Raw genomic sequence first — 17,776 nt, forward strand, 5'->3', positions numbered from 1 at the left:
AGCCAGCAAAGAACATCATAGAATGTTGAACTAGAAGGGACTTCAGGAAAGGTCATGTCTAACCCTGTCACATTAATTTTGAGCAAGCTGAAGACCAACCCAGGAAGGGACCACCGAAGGTCATGGGCAAGTTGGAATCAGGGCCAACTCAACCTTCACCTCCCCATTCCACATGGAAATGCCAGCCCTGTGCCCACCCTATAGTGATAATCCCATAATCAGAGCCATAGCTACCAGCTCTTTATTCATACTAAAGGCCAGAGTCAGATTTTACTCTATTCAGATAATCCAGAAGTTTTCCCTTTTGGTCTCACTCTGTCGCCCAAGTCTGGATTGCAGTGGTGTGAGCACAGCCCACTGCATCCTCCCCATCCCAGGCTCAAGCAATCCTCTAGCCTCAGCCTCCTGAGTAGCTGGAACTACAGGCATAAGCCACCACATCCAGCTAATTTCTGTATTTCTTATAGAGACAGGGGTTCACCATGTTGCCCAGGCTGGTCTTGAACTCCTGGGTTCAAGCGATCTCCCCACCTCAGCCTCCCAAAGTACTAGGATTACAGGTGTGAGCCACTGCACCCAATCCAGAAGTTTTCCTCAAACACAAGCTATCTTATATCACCATCTATTCAATAACTCAGCCATCCCACTCAGCACCCTCAGCACACTTGGCTGTAGCTGGCCAAAGTGTTGCCACATGTCCTACAGACAACTGCCTTGTACAGATGTTTCTTCTACCCCCATAATCCCTTCTTGACACAGCCCAAGTCTTCCTTCCCTCATAACCAGCTTGATTCTGACCACTTTTGCTTTGATTTTTTCCAATTTAAGATGTATTCTTCTTGGAAAGATGGTACAACATTGATAGAAAGTTTTTTTACCAGCTATCATTCTATCACCAAGACCCAGTGGTGTTCAACTGTGACTGCACATTGGAATCCCCTGTGAAGCTGTAAAGATACTGATGTTTGAGTCCCCCCACTAGATTCGGATTTATTGGTCTGGGGTGTGGCCTGAGCATGGAATTTTTAAAAAGAAAAAAAAAAAACTGAGGGTATTTCAACATGCAGGCAGGACTGAGAACCACTGCCCTAAACCCTCTCTGTAATATTTAGGTCTTAATTTTAGTGCCGTCTAACTTGTGATTACATATATCTAGATTTTCCTTAGCATATATAAGCCTTTATCCTGCGTGTGTGTCTCCTCTCCATAATGGACTGTAAATTCTTTAGGGACTGGTACATGAGATTTCTTTCCTACATGCAACAGGAGTGAATAGAAAGGAGGACAGAAAGGAATCAGGCTGTTGCTTTAAGCAGCACAGGTGTGTCTCTAGACCGCAGATGTGTGGGCCTGATGCAAGATGCAGAGCAAACACTCGTAATTATGTTTCATCTGTCCCCTCCTTCCCAGTCTCTTAGTGAAAGTGGGCCACCGACAAGAAATCTGATAAGAAGCCGGTGTGGAGAAAGGCAGGGGAAGTCAGGAGCCAGCGAATCCACAGACCGAGTAACTGAAACTTGATTCGAGGGGCTTTCGTAGATGGTCTCGAGGGTTTTAAAGGGAATTATCGATCACGTTGTTTAGCACCACTTTAGGCTTCATGCTTCTTCATCCTTTTGTTCTTTTAAAACTTTTTTGCTCTCCTCGGTGTGAGCTCTGGAAGAGATGAGACAAGCATTCTTTTCATTTGCTTGCCTAGGAAAGTGCCGCTGCTACCTGTCAGATGTTGCCATCTCTGACGTGGCCCTTGTTGCCCCTGGAGGCTGCCACTGAGCAGGACTGTGCAGGGCTCGTCAGGCAACACGAAATAAGGCTCTGGGAATCTCATGCAGGCCTGTGTCCCTCCTTCCCTTGTGAAGCTTGAAGTCTTGTTGGAGAAAAGCAGACACTCGTGAGCCACAAAAAAAAAATGGCTATTTATTAATAAGCTCAGATAAGTTTCCTCCAAACTATAACCACATGTCAAAAAGATAGCCAGCCAGTGGTTTAGGCCAGTTGGGTTGAGATTTCCCTGAGATGGACCATGCCATTTGCCTTGTGAACTTGAGGAGAATGAAAACTTGCCTTGTGTGTATTAGATATTCTACTAAGCATCCTGCCAGCTGGTCTGGAACTTCCCCACATTGCCTAATGTCTGAGAACTGGAAGGCCCATGGACAAAAATAAAAAGATAGAGGATAGTACATGTGAGAAGAGCAGAGAGAAAGAAGCCACATGTTCCAGAGCCACTGCGGGGACAGTGACAACTCCTGACAACCCTGGGGCTGGTGCTGGGCGTGTTCATAGGTTCCCAGAATAAGAAGTGGCCTGAGACCATTCATTTCGAAGTGTCGACCTTGCACTGAATCTGTTCCTTTGGCAGAACTCTGAAGGTGCGGCTTTTTCTGTGAAATGCTGCGTTAGGTTCCGGGTTCCCCGTCCTTACAGGGTTTTAAGTGCAGGTGGCATCTTCCTCCTGCCTGACTGCTAATTACAGCTCAGGGGACGCTTTAGCAGTTGCCAAGAGATGGCTGGCAGGTACCAGGAATTTTTCTCAGAGACAATTTTTGGAAATAACTCTTAATTAAAGCTTATTTGAAATAACCTTGAGAATTTGATTCAGAAGAACCCGAAGCTCCCGACATCCCGGGTTCACATTCCTTTTGAACCATGACTGTGGCCCTCAAGTCCTCCTGGCTCAGCAGATGGTGCATGCACAACCTCAGCTGCTGCGGGGCCTCCTAGAAGACTCAGCGGTTTTGCTCAAATTCCTGTTTAGGAACAGCCAAACCAAAGCAGAGGCCAAATGGAACCTCTCTTATTCGCAGTTAAGTCTTCTGACAGAAAGAAGAAAGAATATTTTATACTATCGTTTTCCAGGAAGATATAGGATGATAACAGGAACTAAACCTGCCGGTTCCTTTTTGCCCATTAGCCTTTAAAGTCCCTCAAACAGCAGAAGGAATAAAATCCCTTAAAAATGGGAAACGTGCCCATCCATTTTGCAATAAGTAACTTTACATATTTACAGCATTGATGTGGCCAAATTCAGTTTCCAGTACACAAGAAACCTAGTAGCATCACAGTGGACAATGCCGAGAAAGAATAGGGAAAACCCTATTTTGTGGCCACTTCAAGAATATGAGATAATAAAATGCAGATGCAAAGAGGACACGTTCCACCTAGCTGTGCCCCCACGCAGAGACTCCTCATGCCTTTCCCGCAGCACTCAGCTGTGACCTGTGGTGGGAACCAGTGGCCTCCACCATCCCAGCATCTGTCTTCTCCTGTGTGAGACTGTGTGATCTGTGAGATTGCCTGAGGATATGGAAAAGGAATCACGGGTCTGGCTTGGGAAGGTTCCACTCCCCCATACCCCTAATCGCAGGCAAAACAGGAAGTGTGCACACCTTGCCTTGCCATTGCTGCTGAATGTGCTTGGGCAGACCCTGCAGTCAGCATGCATCCCAGAGCCCACGCGCAGTCATTAGGGAAGCCCTGCTCCCTAGCTACATCCCTAGGGTGCAGAGAAGCAGCTGGAGAAACAATGCAACTTCAGTTAGCACCACAGCCTCCAGGTAACATCTGGGCATGCAGCTCCGTGAGGCCGGGCGCTCCGGACCAGGGTGACAGTCGCTGACCCAACAGCATCACATGTGAGAGTCCCAGAGGAAATAGATCACCACGGAGAAGGAAGAAGGAGGCCAGAAGTGGAAATCTGTAGCCCGCTAGGCTGACTCTGCTCTTTCTCCCACTTACCCAAAGCTAGCACTTGCTAGAGGGCCAAATTGAGATATTAAAACTCAGGTCCACTTAAGACCTGGGGACACAGAGGGATGCACCTTTGCTACAATTTAAGTAGATGCAAACTGCAGCTTCACTCCTCAGAGCGTCTCATAAAGCCCACGAAAGTGGGTTTGCAGACATTCATCCCATAAATGTTTACCAAACACGGAATAGCCAGTTGCAGAGATGGGCAAGACAGACAGCAGCCCTTCCTTCACTGGAGGCTCACGTTCCAGACGGGGGAGAAGACGATAGTGTCTGCTCTCAGGAGCTGAAGAGTGCTGAGGAGAAAAGACAACAGGGAAAGAGCCTTGGGAGTGCCACCGAGAAAATCCAACACACCCGGGGTGGGGGTGCACTTTAAAATAGGGAGTCAGAGAAGGCCTCCCTGAAAAGGCAGCATGTGAGAAATGACGAGGAGGGAGGGGCAGGAAAGAGCAGGTGGAAGGGCCTGAGGCAGGGACTTTCCTGGCACAATCAATGAACAAGGAGCCCAGCCTACTTAGAGCTGAGTGAGCTGGGGTGAGCAGGAAGAACAGGAAGGTCAGAGTGGCCTTGCGGGCAGAGGACAAGACCTTGGCTCTTGCTCTGGTGAGATGGGCAGCACACAAAGATGTGAAGCAGCAGAGTGCTATGACTCTTCCACGAAGGTCAGTCAGGCTTCAGTGGGGAGGGTGCACTGTGGGGATGGGGGACAACTTCCATGACAGTTCACTCGCCATGTATTCCCATCTCCGGGCACGCAACAGGCATGTCATGTGTGTCTGGTGAATGAACAGATGTTATACTCATACAGTAGGTGTTCTGCCTGAACGTTCCCTGGGGGGCACTAGAGGGGCCCTCAGCGGTGCCCCCTCACTCCAGCACCACAGAACATAGCCCCTGTGCTGGATTGCTCAGACAGGCAGAACGTGGAGCTCAGCCACGTGTCCCGCCCTGCCCTCAAGACCCTGCAGATCCCTGTAAGTTCCAGTGGTCATGAGCACGCGTGTGCATGAAGAATCGCGCAGATGGCCGTCCCCACTACACAGAAAGTGACTTCAAGAGACTTTAAACACCTCAGTGACACAGAAGGGCAAGGATGGGAGGCGAGGCTCCCTAGCTTTTTTTACTCTTACAAAAATGGTCTCCAGGACTCTCTGTGAACTGTATTCTTTATGTACGTGTAAAGATTTGCAATTTACTGCACGCTTTCCCCAGCGTCCCCCCTCCCATGGAGCAAGATTTCTCTGACCGTTGAGGAATGGAGGCAGCCTGGTTTTTCCATCACCAGGTGGCTGGTCGTGTCCAGACCGGAGCTCGAGCACTTAGGCCTCTCCGTTCTCAGACAGGACTCACTGCTCCACCCTACAGCCCCCTGCCTCTCCGTGCCTGCTGTGGGGGACCCACCCACAGGAATGAACAACCCAGTGGGGGAGAGGAGCCCTTCTTCAGTGGCAATGGCAAAATGTTCCTCCCCGAAGGCAGAAAGGACTGTTTTCTAGAACGTATGGCCTGTACGATTTATACAGTGGCAAAGACATACCCGCTTTGGCACGGATAACTGAGAAGTTTAACTAAAGGGTTGCCTACTTTGCAGTTCAAAAGGAGCACCACAGAAATAATTCACATATAGAAAGTATCTTAATTATGGGCCAAAATTCCTTTCTGAGGACAAGACGGTTTTTATTGGTAAAACTACCAGACACTTCCATTGCTTCTGCAGTGTTTCCTCAGACACCCCAGACAAATACCTAGAACTCACCGTCCTCCCACAGTCACCATGGATCTAACTGCTACATTTTCTTGAGCTGTTGATTATTAGGGAAATTTTTTAAAAAAAGTTCTGAGTGGCACACACACTCCCAGTGTATCTTGGGACAAATCACACGGTAACCCTACCTCACTGCCCCAGTCACTCCTGAGTTGTTTTAAGACAGATCAAGAGAATAAACTTGGGAGACAACCTGGAAGAGAAAACGTCACTGAAAAGCAGTGTGCCACCAGTGGGGTGGCCCTGTTTGCTTTGAGGGTGGTGTGAGGTTTGGGGGGTGGCGCAGCAGGAGAGTGCTGGTGGCATCTACAGAACCTCACAGCTGCCCTCATTCCCCTGCTTGCCTGGATGCCCCGGGGGATTTTTTTTCTGAAATCTTGGAGCCATTTCTATTGTGTCACTTTTGGAATCATGGGAATAGTAGTGCCACCCAGACCACCTTCTATTCCATTTTGCCATTTTAAAAACCAGCTTATTGAGATCTAATTCACATATCGTGCAATTCAGCCATATGAAGTATACAAGTCGACGTTTTTGGTCTATTCATTAGGTTATGCAACCATTACCACAATCAAATTCTATAACATTTCATACCTGCCTTTAAACAGCCTGCCGATAGTCAATCCTCCTTCTCCCCGCCCACTCTTCAACTCTAAACAACCACAAACCCACTTTTTGTGTCTATGGACCTGCCCATTCTGGACATTTCATATAAATAAAACCATCCCGTATGTGGTCTTTGGTGGCTGACTTCTTTCTTTTAGCATATTCTCAAGGTGCCTCCACGTGTAGCCCATATCAGTATTCCATTTCTTTTTATTGCCAAATATTCCGCTGTACAGATAGACCACATTTTATTGGTCCATTCATCAGTTGATGGACATTCGGGCTGTTTCCACTTTTGGTCACTGTGAATATTGCTGCTGTGAATGTTCGGGTCCTGTGTGGCCATTCACTCAAGTGCATTCAGTCTGGTGAAGTACACAGACTTCCCATGGCTAAGATGCAGCGGAAATCTTGGTGTTTGTGTTTCGTGAGAGTGAGAGGGTCTGGAAACGTTTCTTTATGATGGCCTAACAAGACAGTTGACACCAAGATACTAATTTTAAATTTATAATTTAGTTTAATTTAGTCATAGAGCCACACACAAGTACATTATAGTCATGGGAGAGAAAGAAAAAAATGCCAGGAAAATTTTTTTACCAATGATCCACCTGCTCACTTAGCCCCTGCACGGGAGCAGCACGTATACAGGCACACGCTCCACGCACTTTCCCTTCCTCCCTCCCTTCCTGCCGGTCCAGCTGTCCCAGCTTTCGGCTTCTGAACCAAGGGTGATGGGCAAGACCAACAACCAGAAAGAGGAAGCCAAACCCGGAGTCAGAGCCAGGGCCAGGACACAGCCACTGCTGCTGGATTGGAAATACTGGAAGCCATCCTTGGGCCATTTGGAGATGTTAATTAGGCTGGCTAATTCCCACCGGCCTTGGGTTGCCAGTGTTGAGTGTGTGGGCTTACCCCATCCACTGCCTGCACCTGTTCCCTTCCTCAGAGCCATTCCAAGGGGTCTGAATAGCCCAGACAGCTCTCTGATCTCCCACTCTGTCCGCCTTCCTGCTGGTAGGATATTTAGCACTTGCCTAAAGCTGGAGCCCTAGTCCACTGTTTCTCTCCCTCATCCATGCCAGCTCTCAAAATCATTCTCTTTCCTAATTATCTTGAACCAGTTAATCATTTTCCACACTGACTGTTCAGTAACCAGGATCCAGGGACAGGCAGCAGCGTTTCTTGTCTGACCCTGCCCAGCCTCATCCCAGGTGGCGGTTCTGGATGGCAGCCTTTCTTCAGAGGCAAGAAGCTTGGTTCAAAGCCTTGCTCTCTTGCTATCCCAGTGAGTACAGCTGGAGAAAGCATGCCATAGAAAGGCCCACCAATTCCTGGAACGCCTCTGCTAGGCAGAGCCACGCAGAACACAACACATCTCCAGCCAGCCTCTTGTTTCCTGTGCTGCTTTAAATCCCTGTTGATATCCAGAGTATCGGAGAAGTCACACAAGGCGGAAGAAACAAGACATCTTTCTTCAAAAGTGACTTCTGGATTCCCCCGGCTCAACTCTGTGTCTGAGCCGCCAGTTGGCCACAGTTTGGCCTTTTGGTGTCTGAGTTAAACTGCTAAGGGCTGTCCCCGAGGAGTCTTGCTCAACTACTCTTAGATATGAGTGGGGCTGGCTTCAATTCCCAGCACCACAAATAGGTAAAAATGACTTCAAATTTAAGACACACAGTAACCCTATAACCCAGTGTCACAACTGTTTTTTTTTGTTTTTTTTTTTTTGGTACGGAGTTTCGCTGTGTTGCCCAGGATGTAGTGCAATGGCATGATCCCAGCTCACTGAAACCTCCACCTCCCCAGTTCAAGCGATTCTCCTGCCTCAGCCTGCCAAGTAGCTGGGATTACAGGTGCCCGCCACCACACCCAGCTGATTTTTTAATATTTTTAGTAGAGACAGGATTTCACCATGTTAGCCAGGCTGATCTCAAACTCCTGACTTCAGGTGATCCACCCGCCTCGGCCTCCCAAAGTGCTGGGATTACAGGCGTGAGCCACCGAGCCTGGCTGTCACAACCTTTTATCCGTTATTACCCCACCGTGGAGCCTTCTGAGACATTTTGGTTTCCTAATTTGTCCCCTCCCCTGAAACACCACAGAAACACTGTGTATCTGTTTACTTACAGTACTTATACCTGTGCTGTATGCATATAAAGAGTAGGCTATTTTGCCACCCCAAGGGGTAGTATCCCCTTATTAGACTGCATGCTGTAACTTTTCTCCCAGATCCCCCAGAGGCAGCGGTTTCATCTGCTTTGGTCACCACTGTAACCCAGAGCCTAAAACAGTGCCTGGCACGTATCTGCTGCTCATTTGACAAAGGGATAGGACAGTTAGGCTTTGTGTCTCTCCCCTATCCCCCCCCCCGCATCAGGTCCCTCCTGGCCTCTTCCCACCCCCCATCTCCAAGCACATTGCCCTCTAGGTGCCCTCCACACTGCCCAGGTTGGCCAATGCCCTGTGCGTACCCCAGAGATGTATCAGGAAGCTGACGGCTTACTCCTCTGCTCCACGACTGGAACCCCACCCTTTGGGAGCACTGCCGTGTGTCAAGGGCAAGTGACATTTGAGCCCCATGGAATAATCAAGGCAGCCCCCAACTGTCTGTGTCTTTGCATCTCCTTAACTCAACCATGGATTGGCAGTTACTGAGACATTCTTTGTGGTCCAGCACACCACACCAGGCTGTGTCTGGGGACACACAGGAGAGGGGCAACCCAGTCCTCATCAGCAATTACAAACAAGTCCTCCATTGTTAGCTGCGCCATCTGCTTTCTTGGTTTCTACCAATCGGGTGCCTGTACACACAGCATAACCAGGGCTGAGGGGCTGCAGAGGAGTGAGATCAAGGAGCCCCTTCATAAAGAGACCCTTTGCTCACACTGGAGGGTGTCAGTGGCATGGTGCTCTAAAAGCCCAACTTCCTCAACTCAAGGAAGACCCACGCAGATATGCTCCATGTTTGCCCTTTTCCATGAGAGGAAATGGGGGCCCTTCAGCACAGCGCACTGGGGGGGAAATCAGAAATCTAAATGATTAATCATCCCGAGGACCACGGAAAACATTCTAGTCCGTGACCAATAGTCAGCAGCAGCCCAGAACCTCTTGTGCCCAAAGAGCACAACCAAGTCTGGAGAAGGAACGGTGTTAACGGTGGTTGGAAATCAAACCAAGGATCATACACGACCCACGATCAGTTATTGATCCAGAATCTCCTAACCCCGAATAATTTTCTTGGGAGAAAGGGACAATTTTCATCAATAGATTGGAAAAGATGTCTCCATAGCAGTGCACGTTTCTTTCATGGAGCCTTGGCTAAAAGAGTGTTAGTGGTCGCCTCCTGGTGGCTGCTGGAGCCACCATCTTAGAAGTTTGCCCCTGTCGCTGTGCCAACCTTGGCAACCTTGGCAGAGGGGGTCAGCAGAAAATCCACGTTTACAACTGTGGCTGTGCAGACAATGGTCCACCTCACTGATAAATGTCCTTTGTCCAGATCTGATGGTCGTCTAGTGATACAGAATTCAGGAGAGTTGTGGGGGCTGAGAGTTCAGGATAAGCTACTGCCTGATGCAGAAAGAGGATGCATTTGCCAAGGAAACCCCGCCGTAGGAAATAGGATGGCGTGGAAGGGGTGGAAGAACCTGTCACAAAGCATAGAAAAGCTAAGATCCCCCTCAGTTCTGTGTGACTACTGAGACCCTGCTGCTCTGTGGGTGAGAGTGACCTTATGGTCCAATTTCACCGCTCCAGGGAACCCTCCCAAGCTTTCCTCTGCACAGGATGGTGTGTGTTCCCTTCCTGGGGACTGTCACATCGCAGGTGACACCAGCATTAACACACTGTGTATAACTCAGAAACCTGTAAAATGAAACTTGGAGACATATAAACTTGCCCACCTAGGGGGTTCCAATTATTTTTTCAGGTCATCCATTGAATTTCAAATGCTTGTCTTGAAAACACTATTATCTTTGTGTTTTAAACAAAATCAGTCAGGAAAAGTTGGAGAGCAGGAAAAGGATATAGCTGTCAGTGCTGTTCAGCGTCTGTAGGGCTCCTGACAAGGTCTGCATGCATAGATCCTGGGAGTTTTCATGTCTCTCTCATTTCACATTTGTAACACGACATCGGCTTGTATTTTGTCCTATCAAGTAGAATTTTCAAGTGAATGTTCAGTTTTTACTGATTGACAAGGCTGCAGAAATGCTTGGACAGCTCAGGGATAAATGTATTATTAGCACTGTGTTAATTATCAAGTTGGAGCTGTGGGGGTGCTGTGTTTGTATTCATTCGATTTTGTGTTCTTTCCCTTCAGATTAAAGCACGTAAAGGTCTCATTACAATATCTGAGCAAGGTAAGACAGACACTTCAGTGGTTATGTCCAGCCACCCTGCTTTGGGGAGGGGGTGGGGCTTTTCCAACCGGCTGCCCTCGGTAGCGGACCCTGCATCAGTGCTCCTCGCCCTCCTGGGCCTTCCCCTGCCAGGGGGCCCTGCCCACACTCCTGCCCCTGCATGTCTGCGCTGCCCGGGGAAGCCCAGCATTGCCTTTCTTCTGCCTGTGCACTCGGGGAGGAATCCGACACCAACACCTGCCATCCCGGAAAATGTCTTTGTTGCCTGCCCTTTTGTGTGTGGGGCTGCAGGGAGCCAGTGGGCGCTGGGGCCGCCCCCTTTTTTGTTGCCCAGGCCTGGAGGAGCAGGGTCTTGAGATGGGCCGATAAGACACGGCACGTGCTGGGCCGGCCTTTGACCGCCAGCCTTAATGGAGGCCTCCGAGACCTCCACGCGGGGAGGGCAGGTTGTGGCGGGGGCCGCTGAATGGAACAGCTGGGGAAGGAAAAGTAGACAAAAGCTGCAAGAGTGCAGAGGGTGGAGGCCCAGGAATGGGCTGTGGTCTAGGACCCAGAGGATAGGCTGGCCATAGCAGGTGTGACCTCCCCAGCCTGCCTTTCTGTCCTGGGTCTGGGGTCCAGGCCCTGCCCAGAGCACTCTAATGGATGGCAGCCGCCTTGGCAGGGCTGTCTGAAAACCCTGTCCCATGTGGCCTGGGCTGCACCGCCTCCCAGGCTCACAGGTGGAAGGCGAGCAGTTGGTAATGACAAGGATCATGGCAGTGCCGTTCACAGGAGAAAGCAAGTGAGCGAGCTGCCGTTCATGAGCCTGTCGCTCACAGTGGAATGCAAGGCACAGACATCAGTCACTTGTCTCAGTAAATATGGAAGTGGGATGTTACGGTCCAGATTTGTTGGTTTATCCAAACCTTCATCCTCCTCTGCCAGCCAGGGCTGTTGAACCTGCAGGCCAGAGGAGCAGCCAGCGCCACAGCCAGCCGACCCTCCAGCCAGCTGCCCTTCTCTTCCCCTCACCCATGGCTTAAGCCCAGTCCTGGTATTGTCCCAAACTGGGCTCACTTGTGTCAGCCCCAACAGGTGACAGGAGCCTCAGAGCCCAGGTGATCATGTCAAGATGGGGCAGAGAAGGGTTGTACAGTCCCCTCCCAGCAGAGCACCTTGCTGCAAAACTTCGCATTTGCTGAGACCTCCGTCTCTATGCATGTCCTCCTGCTCCTGCCGCCAAAGTGGGGAGGTGAGGTTCGAGTGTCCTGTGACTAAATTCTTGGCTTCCATCGCCGGGAAGAGGCAGTACGAGTGGAGCCACAGCTGCGAGTGGACGTGTCATATCAGGAAGGCGGCCCTACCTTGTGTCCTGCCTACCCATCCCGCAGCTGCCACCTCCCTCCCCACCACGGGGTGCTGTGGCACGAGGGCCCAGTGCAGATGAGAATGTCCCAGTGGAAAGCTGGGGACCAGAGGCATGTGTAGGGCACTGTGGCACTGGCTGCAGCCCAGCTGCAGGGGTGGCTTTGCCCTTTGCCCCCGGCCATGGGATCCCTGCTTTCAGGTGCACAGGCCCCCTTCTCTGCAGAGCTTCCTGCTGTTCGCCAGGCTCACTCAGCGGGACAGAGCTGGCATTTCTCTGTCCATCTGCAGGAACTCAAGGTGCACCGCGCTTTCCCTCTTTATCCTCCCTGGGTGAGTGGGTGGGGCAGAGGAACTAAAATGTTTTCCTTCGAATCCAGAATTAGCAAAGCTTCGCTCTTTCTCTTTGGATCTCACTTTATATCTTTTTTTTCTTTTTTTTTTTTTTTTGCTTCTTTATTCGAATCAATCTGATTACCATAGTGGGCTGGGCTGTTGGAATATTATCTGGGATTAAATCAAGTCTGTTCTCCCATGCTGCCCCACACCTTGGATTAAATGCCAGTGCCCACTACAGCTACGAGGGGATGGAGAGATGCCTTGTAACAATCTAGCTTCTCTTGTGGATGATGGTCTAGCTATACTGCCTTTGTCAGAAGCAGCCTGTTTTTGTGTTCTGGGGTTTTTCGTGTGCGGTGTTTTTTTTGAGACTGGGTCTCACTTTGTCACCTAAGCTGGAGTGCAGTGATGCCATCACTGCAGCCTTGACCTCCCAGGCTCAAACTCCTCTCACCTCAGCCTCCCAAGCAGCTGGGACTACAGGTGCGCACCACTATGCCTGGATAAGTTTTGCAATGTTTTTGTAGAGACGGGGTTTCACTATGTTTCCCAGGCTGGTCTGGAACTCCTGGGCTGAAGCGATCCGCCCACTGGGCCTGGCTGCAGCCTGTTTTAAAAATGAGAATAGTGAGGCTTCTCTGTGTGCCCGACCTTACTGAGCCTAGAAGAAGGGAGGCAACCGGGAAGCCCCTGGACTCTGAAAGTACTGAATTTCAGAACACCCTGAGCCAGGCTGCCTCCATAGGTCCAAGCACGTTTGCAAGTATTGATTTTGGAAACTCTTCCTAGAAACAATAAGGGAAGGTCAGAGAATGAAAATAGATGCTGTCTGTGAATAAAATAACCTACTTAAATTAATTTCAAATGCCAATAATAATAATAATTTCCAAGGCCAAAGCCCTGCAAGTGAATCGCGCAGGGAGGAAGATGTGGAAACTCTGCTTTTGAGGTTTGTTCCCAGCAGAGGTCATGCAGGAACCTTGGGGCATAATACAACAGGGTTTAAAACTACGCAGCGAGGGGAAGGGTGATGAAATGATCCTCTCGCTCCAGAACGGTGCTAGGGGAGACCCAGCTCCGCCCGCAACAGTGGCTTGGTGTTGCAGCAGGCATTCCTGTATTCCTCTGAGCATGCCGACAGCAGCCCTGGGGAAGCAGGGGGTGCAGATGCGCAGGTTTTAATTTTATTCCTTTTCCCTCCAGTGATGAACAGCTCTATGCTCATCTGGACTCATTCAGACAAGCAATTTAGGCCTGACCTCTAGTCTTAGACCCTTTGGGGAATAATTGAGTTGTAACTCATTGTGTAGAATATCAATATGTAAACACGTGGAGATTCCAGGAACACCGCCAGGGATCTGCAGAGCGTCCTCTGAAGTTTCACGGGCTTTCCCATTGACTCCAGCCACTGCTTCTTCAGTGGCTCTTCCTCCCTTTCACTATGACCAGATGCCTTTTCTCTTCATTCTTTACTTATGAATTGGACAGTAAGTCTGAATTAATTTCACAAGATTCATAGCTTCTTTTATGCTGCAGAAAAGCCCAGGGCAAAGAATAAGAAGGACATTCATGTGTTTATTCATTCAACAAACACCTTTGCCGGCATAGCGTGGGAGGAGGTCACCAGACCCTTCTCCTGGGAATTTCCCTCCCTTCTGAGTGCCACAAATCCTCCCTGAAATGTGTGGCCGTAGAGCCTCCGTTGCCTCCGTGACTTAGCAGTTCTCTGCTTCCTTTGCAGGGGCCCTGGCCTCCAGTCTGAGTGCTGACCTCGAAGAGCCCCTGAGTGAGGAGGAGACAGAACACCCTCTCCTGCCTCTGCCCCGAGCCACTAAACCCAGAATCTCCAGGAAATTTCGTTGCTGTACTAGTGCCCTCAGCAGGTCTTCCCATTAGTGGACTTCTGAAGCCCATGGTGAATCCCACTACAGTGTCTCAGATGGGACTCAAACTAGGCTATATCATCTTGTCCTGAAACCTCATAAACCTTGGACTTCCAAAGAAGAAACGAAAAAGTCACCAAAAGCCAGAGATGAACCCACTGACACATGGGCATTGGTGTGCCTGCTCTGGGCAGATCACAGCAGGAAAAGATTCTGCGCTTTCAGGGAGGGGGCAGAGGGCAGCTGGCTTCTATACCTCAAGTTGTTTCTTCTCATTTATGAACCCAAGCATGATTCACAAAGGGGCTGGCAAAACCATTGTCTAATTGAGGAATGTGATCCGCATTGATTTTGCTAGTTCCTTTTATGTTAGGATTTGTGGTTTACTCAAAAATTTCATCATCATGGAAATTGGCTTTCCCCAGGGTCTTTTGCCCAGGAGAAGTTTTACCTCAGTTGTCCAGTGTTTTCCCACGTGGTACCTGACGTCCGCTAACTGAGCAGAGATTCTCCTCACCACGCAGAGGCCCTTCAGGTGATGACAGTGATGCCCCTATCTTAGAACACTCAGAAGATTCCAGAAATACAGGGTCCTGTCCTTGCATAAGTTCCTGCAGGACAGGAAGTGTCCCAGGGCTCAAAACAGCACAGACCACATCCACACAAAAGGTGCATGCCAGCTTCGGGCACTAGGCTGAGACGGGCACCCCTCGAATGGCCTTGTGCCTCTTAAAGCCTCACGCTGCAACTTTGCTGCTCCTGTCTGTTGCCCAGAGAGGCCTCATACAGGCCTCAGAAATGTTTCTTGTCACACAAAGCTTTAGGTAGCAGATTCCAAGCAAGGGATTTAATCCTTACATTTTTGCCCATTTGGCTCCAAGGAAGGCTCATTAGACCTGTTTTTTTTTTTTTTTTTTTTTTTAAAAAAAAAAAAAAAAATGAATAAAAAGAGGAGCAATGGTGAGCCCTCTCCTGCTGGGGGGCCCTGGGTGGGCCTTGCCCATCCTGCAGCAGAGAAATCAGTCAGCAGCGAATTGCTGCTGGCGTGGGCCCCGGGCTGTGTCCTGGACCCTTGACCTGCCTCAGAGCTAGAGGTTTGCTCCACCCCGCACTTCACTTGGGAAGTAAATCCAAGAAACTTACCAGAGTCCATCCCCACTGCGCAGGCTTTGTTCTCACAGTGGCCGGGGACAGAGCAACGCCCTGCAGTGGGAAAGGACAGCAGCACGAGAGATGCAGCCCCTAACTCAGGGCTTATGATGGGTGGGCCGGTCCTAGGAAAGGTGGGCCCTGTGCAGGAGGCCTCCCCGCCTTCCTCTGCCCTCTGCCCTCTGCCCTTGCACACACTTGTTACCTTGAGGCTGCTTGGCCACCCAGGCCTGAAGAAACCTTCTGAGGCCCTCACCCCATCCGAGCAGCCATTTTCACTGAGGAGCCAGTTTTTTGCATTTGCTATTGAGCTGGTTTGGCTGGAACCTGGCCTTTGTAGGGAAAACGGGGAGACCCATGAGCCAGACTCACTCTTGGGACAAATGAGAAAGAGCTGAGCCAGTCGTTCCTGTTGGAAGGGCGGGCCTGCTCATCCTGGAGAGAATTTGCTTTTCTGCTTTGTAGGGGATTGCAGGTAGGGCTTGAGGCCAGGCCCGCTGACAGGAGCACCTTGAGAACCACCTGAACACAAGAGAATGAGGGTGCCCCAAAGTGGAAGGAAGCTTCCGGCCCCTGGGCTGTTTTGGGAAAGGCCCAGGGTACTCATAGGGGCTGAAGGGCAATGTGAAGAGTGACTGCAAGTCCTGGCATTTTTTTGTGGTGTCAGCAAACGCCCTTTATTTTAAATGATTCCAGACTTCTGGGCAGCGTAGCTTGGCCACCGTCACTCAGGCTTGACCCTGCTGTTGAGCTGCTGCTGTCTCCTGTTTACCTCCCTCCTGTTGGGAAGGCCACCGCATGCTCCTCAGCTCCAGAGTCCCCTGTGGGTCTCTACCAGCAGATCGCCTCTGGGAGAACATTTCATCTTCAGGCTCTAGAAACTCCTGTTGCGGAATTCCTGGCTTTAGTAGAAAAGACATGGCAGGATTTAGAGATCGTATTGAATTCTCCTGGACTTCTGCTCCGTGATTTCATTTTGCTTTCACGAACCAGCGATCCCAGCCTTGGGGTGGGAAATTCCATTGTAGGCAGCAAATAACCCTCCCTTAACCCCTGAGGATTATAACGACCCCATGACCCCAGATGACAGCCAGCAGTTTGGTGACTAGAGTTTTTTTGAGCCTGCCGTTCTCAGTAGCAGCTTTGGTCTGGAGATCTGGAATGTGGTGCAGGGAATCTGACAGCCACGTTTCTCGTGATCACATGGACTGGAGTCGTTTTTGTTATTTGGGGTGGAAAATTGCAATGATCAAGTTTCTTTTTTTTTTTACTTAGAAAAGCAAATATTGTGTTTTTGTAATAAATCTCTTTCAGCAAAATTGCGGAGGATCATTCATCCAGTAGGGCCCCACCTGAGGCACAGCGCTGACTCATCACGGTGGTACCGGTAGGTCAGCCATCTGGAAACAGAAGTGGCCCTAATTGGGCCAAAATGTGATAAGACTCGCTGGCCTCAGGCAGGGCTAGGCCGGCTCCCTCACTTTTCTGCGCACCTATTCCCAGATTCCATCCAGAGCAAAGCTGATGTTTATCGTCTCATTGTACTTAGGCTTTCGTGCTTTAAAAAAATTATGACTTTTTACAAATAATTAAGGCTTCAGCAGACAGAAGTGAAGAAATTTAGCCTGGGTTGCCTCAGCAACAAAGTCTGCAGTTCCTAAGAGCCACATGTTGGGGAAGTGGGGTGACCCAAACTTGGTGACATGGGTTGATTGATCAGACCCTTAGCCTTACAAACAACAGCCCATGCAGATCCACAGAGCCATGCACATCCTGTCTTCCTGACCTTCCTCAGGTGGCACCACCTGCGCCCCATGGACCTGCTGTATCGGTGTCATGTGGAGGTCTGATGAATCCTTTAAAACCTAACCTAACTGTCGTGTCGTAAATGTAACTGTGCTACCTTTATATCTACTGAAGGGGGATGTCTGCATCCGAGGGAAATTCAACATGAAACAACCATCGCTTTCGTTGCACTCAGTCTGTCCATATGACATACACATGAAGTGAATGTTTCCTTATGTTTTAGGTCTACAATGTTTAGTACATGTAAATAAGGAAAAAAATTGATAAATATGGTAAATTAAGTTATAGCGTGTCATTTGATTCTTATTTTGCTATCTCTTGTTATTTAATTTTCCTAATGCTCCACATCTAGGTTCCTTCCTAGGTGGTGGGAACACCTTGCAGACGTGTGTGCAGCAGGACACACCACGGCACAGGCAGCCATGCCGAGAAAGCACACATCTCCACTGATGGCAGCCACCCGACTCTCCAGTTAACCTCTTTTACTCTTTAATTCTGATTTACCCTGATGATTTAATGAAGTGGAAACAGAGCACTTCAGTGCTATATGTTTCTCTCATTCTCATTATAGTTTATAAGAAAATAAAGTTTACCCTGGCACCTAATAAAAAGGTGGTTTTCATTTTTATTGGACAGAATTGTTTGAAAGCATATTTTAACCAAAGCCTAAACATGTATCCAAAATGGTAGCTGGTACCAATGCGGGGAAGCTTACCGACATGTTTATGTAAAATTGACCTCATTTCCTAACATGGAATGCTGAGATCCCGTCA

At 49.4% G+C, this 17,776-nt stretch overlaps 1 protein-coding gene across 2 annotated transcripts in view; it reads left to right on the forward strand.

Moving 5' to 3' along the window:
• RALGAPA2 (Ral GTPase activating protein catalytic subunit alpha 2) overlaps nt 1–14,997 on the forward strand; it is a 340,962-nt gene extending 325,965 nt beyond the window's left edge. The window contains exons 40-41 of one of the 2 annotated variants that reach the window (XM_032142466.2): nt 10,440–10,479; nt 13,907–14,016. In XM_032142466.2, coding sequence (XP_031998357.1) covers nt 10,440–10,444 — 5 coding nt within the window. In that variant the 3' untranslated portion in view covers nt 10,445–10,479; nt 13,907–14,016. Of the gene's footprint in view, nt 1–10,439; nt 10,480–13,906 lie in introns of both variants that reach the window. The other variant, XM_058432702.1, reaches the window with a different exon arrangement.
• The last annotated feature ends 2,779 nt before the right edge of the window (nt 14,998–17,776 follow it).

Source organism: Hylobates moloch, unplaced genomic scaffold (genome assembly GCF_009828535.3).
Source record: "Hylobates moloch isolate HMO894 unplaced genomic scaffold, HMol_V3 SCAFFOLD_21, whole genome shotgun sequence".
Classification (NCBI taxonomy): Eukaryota; Metazoa; Chordata; class Mammalia; order Primates; family Hylobatidae; genus Hylobates; species Hylobates moloch.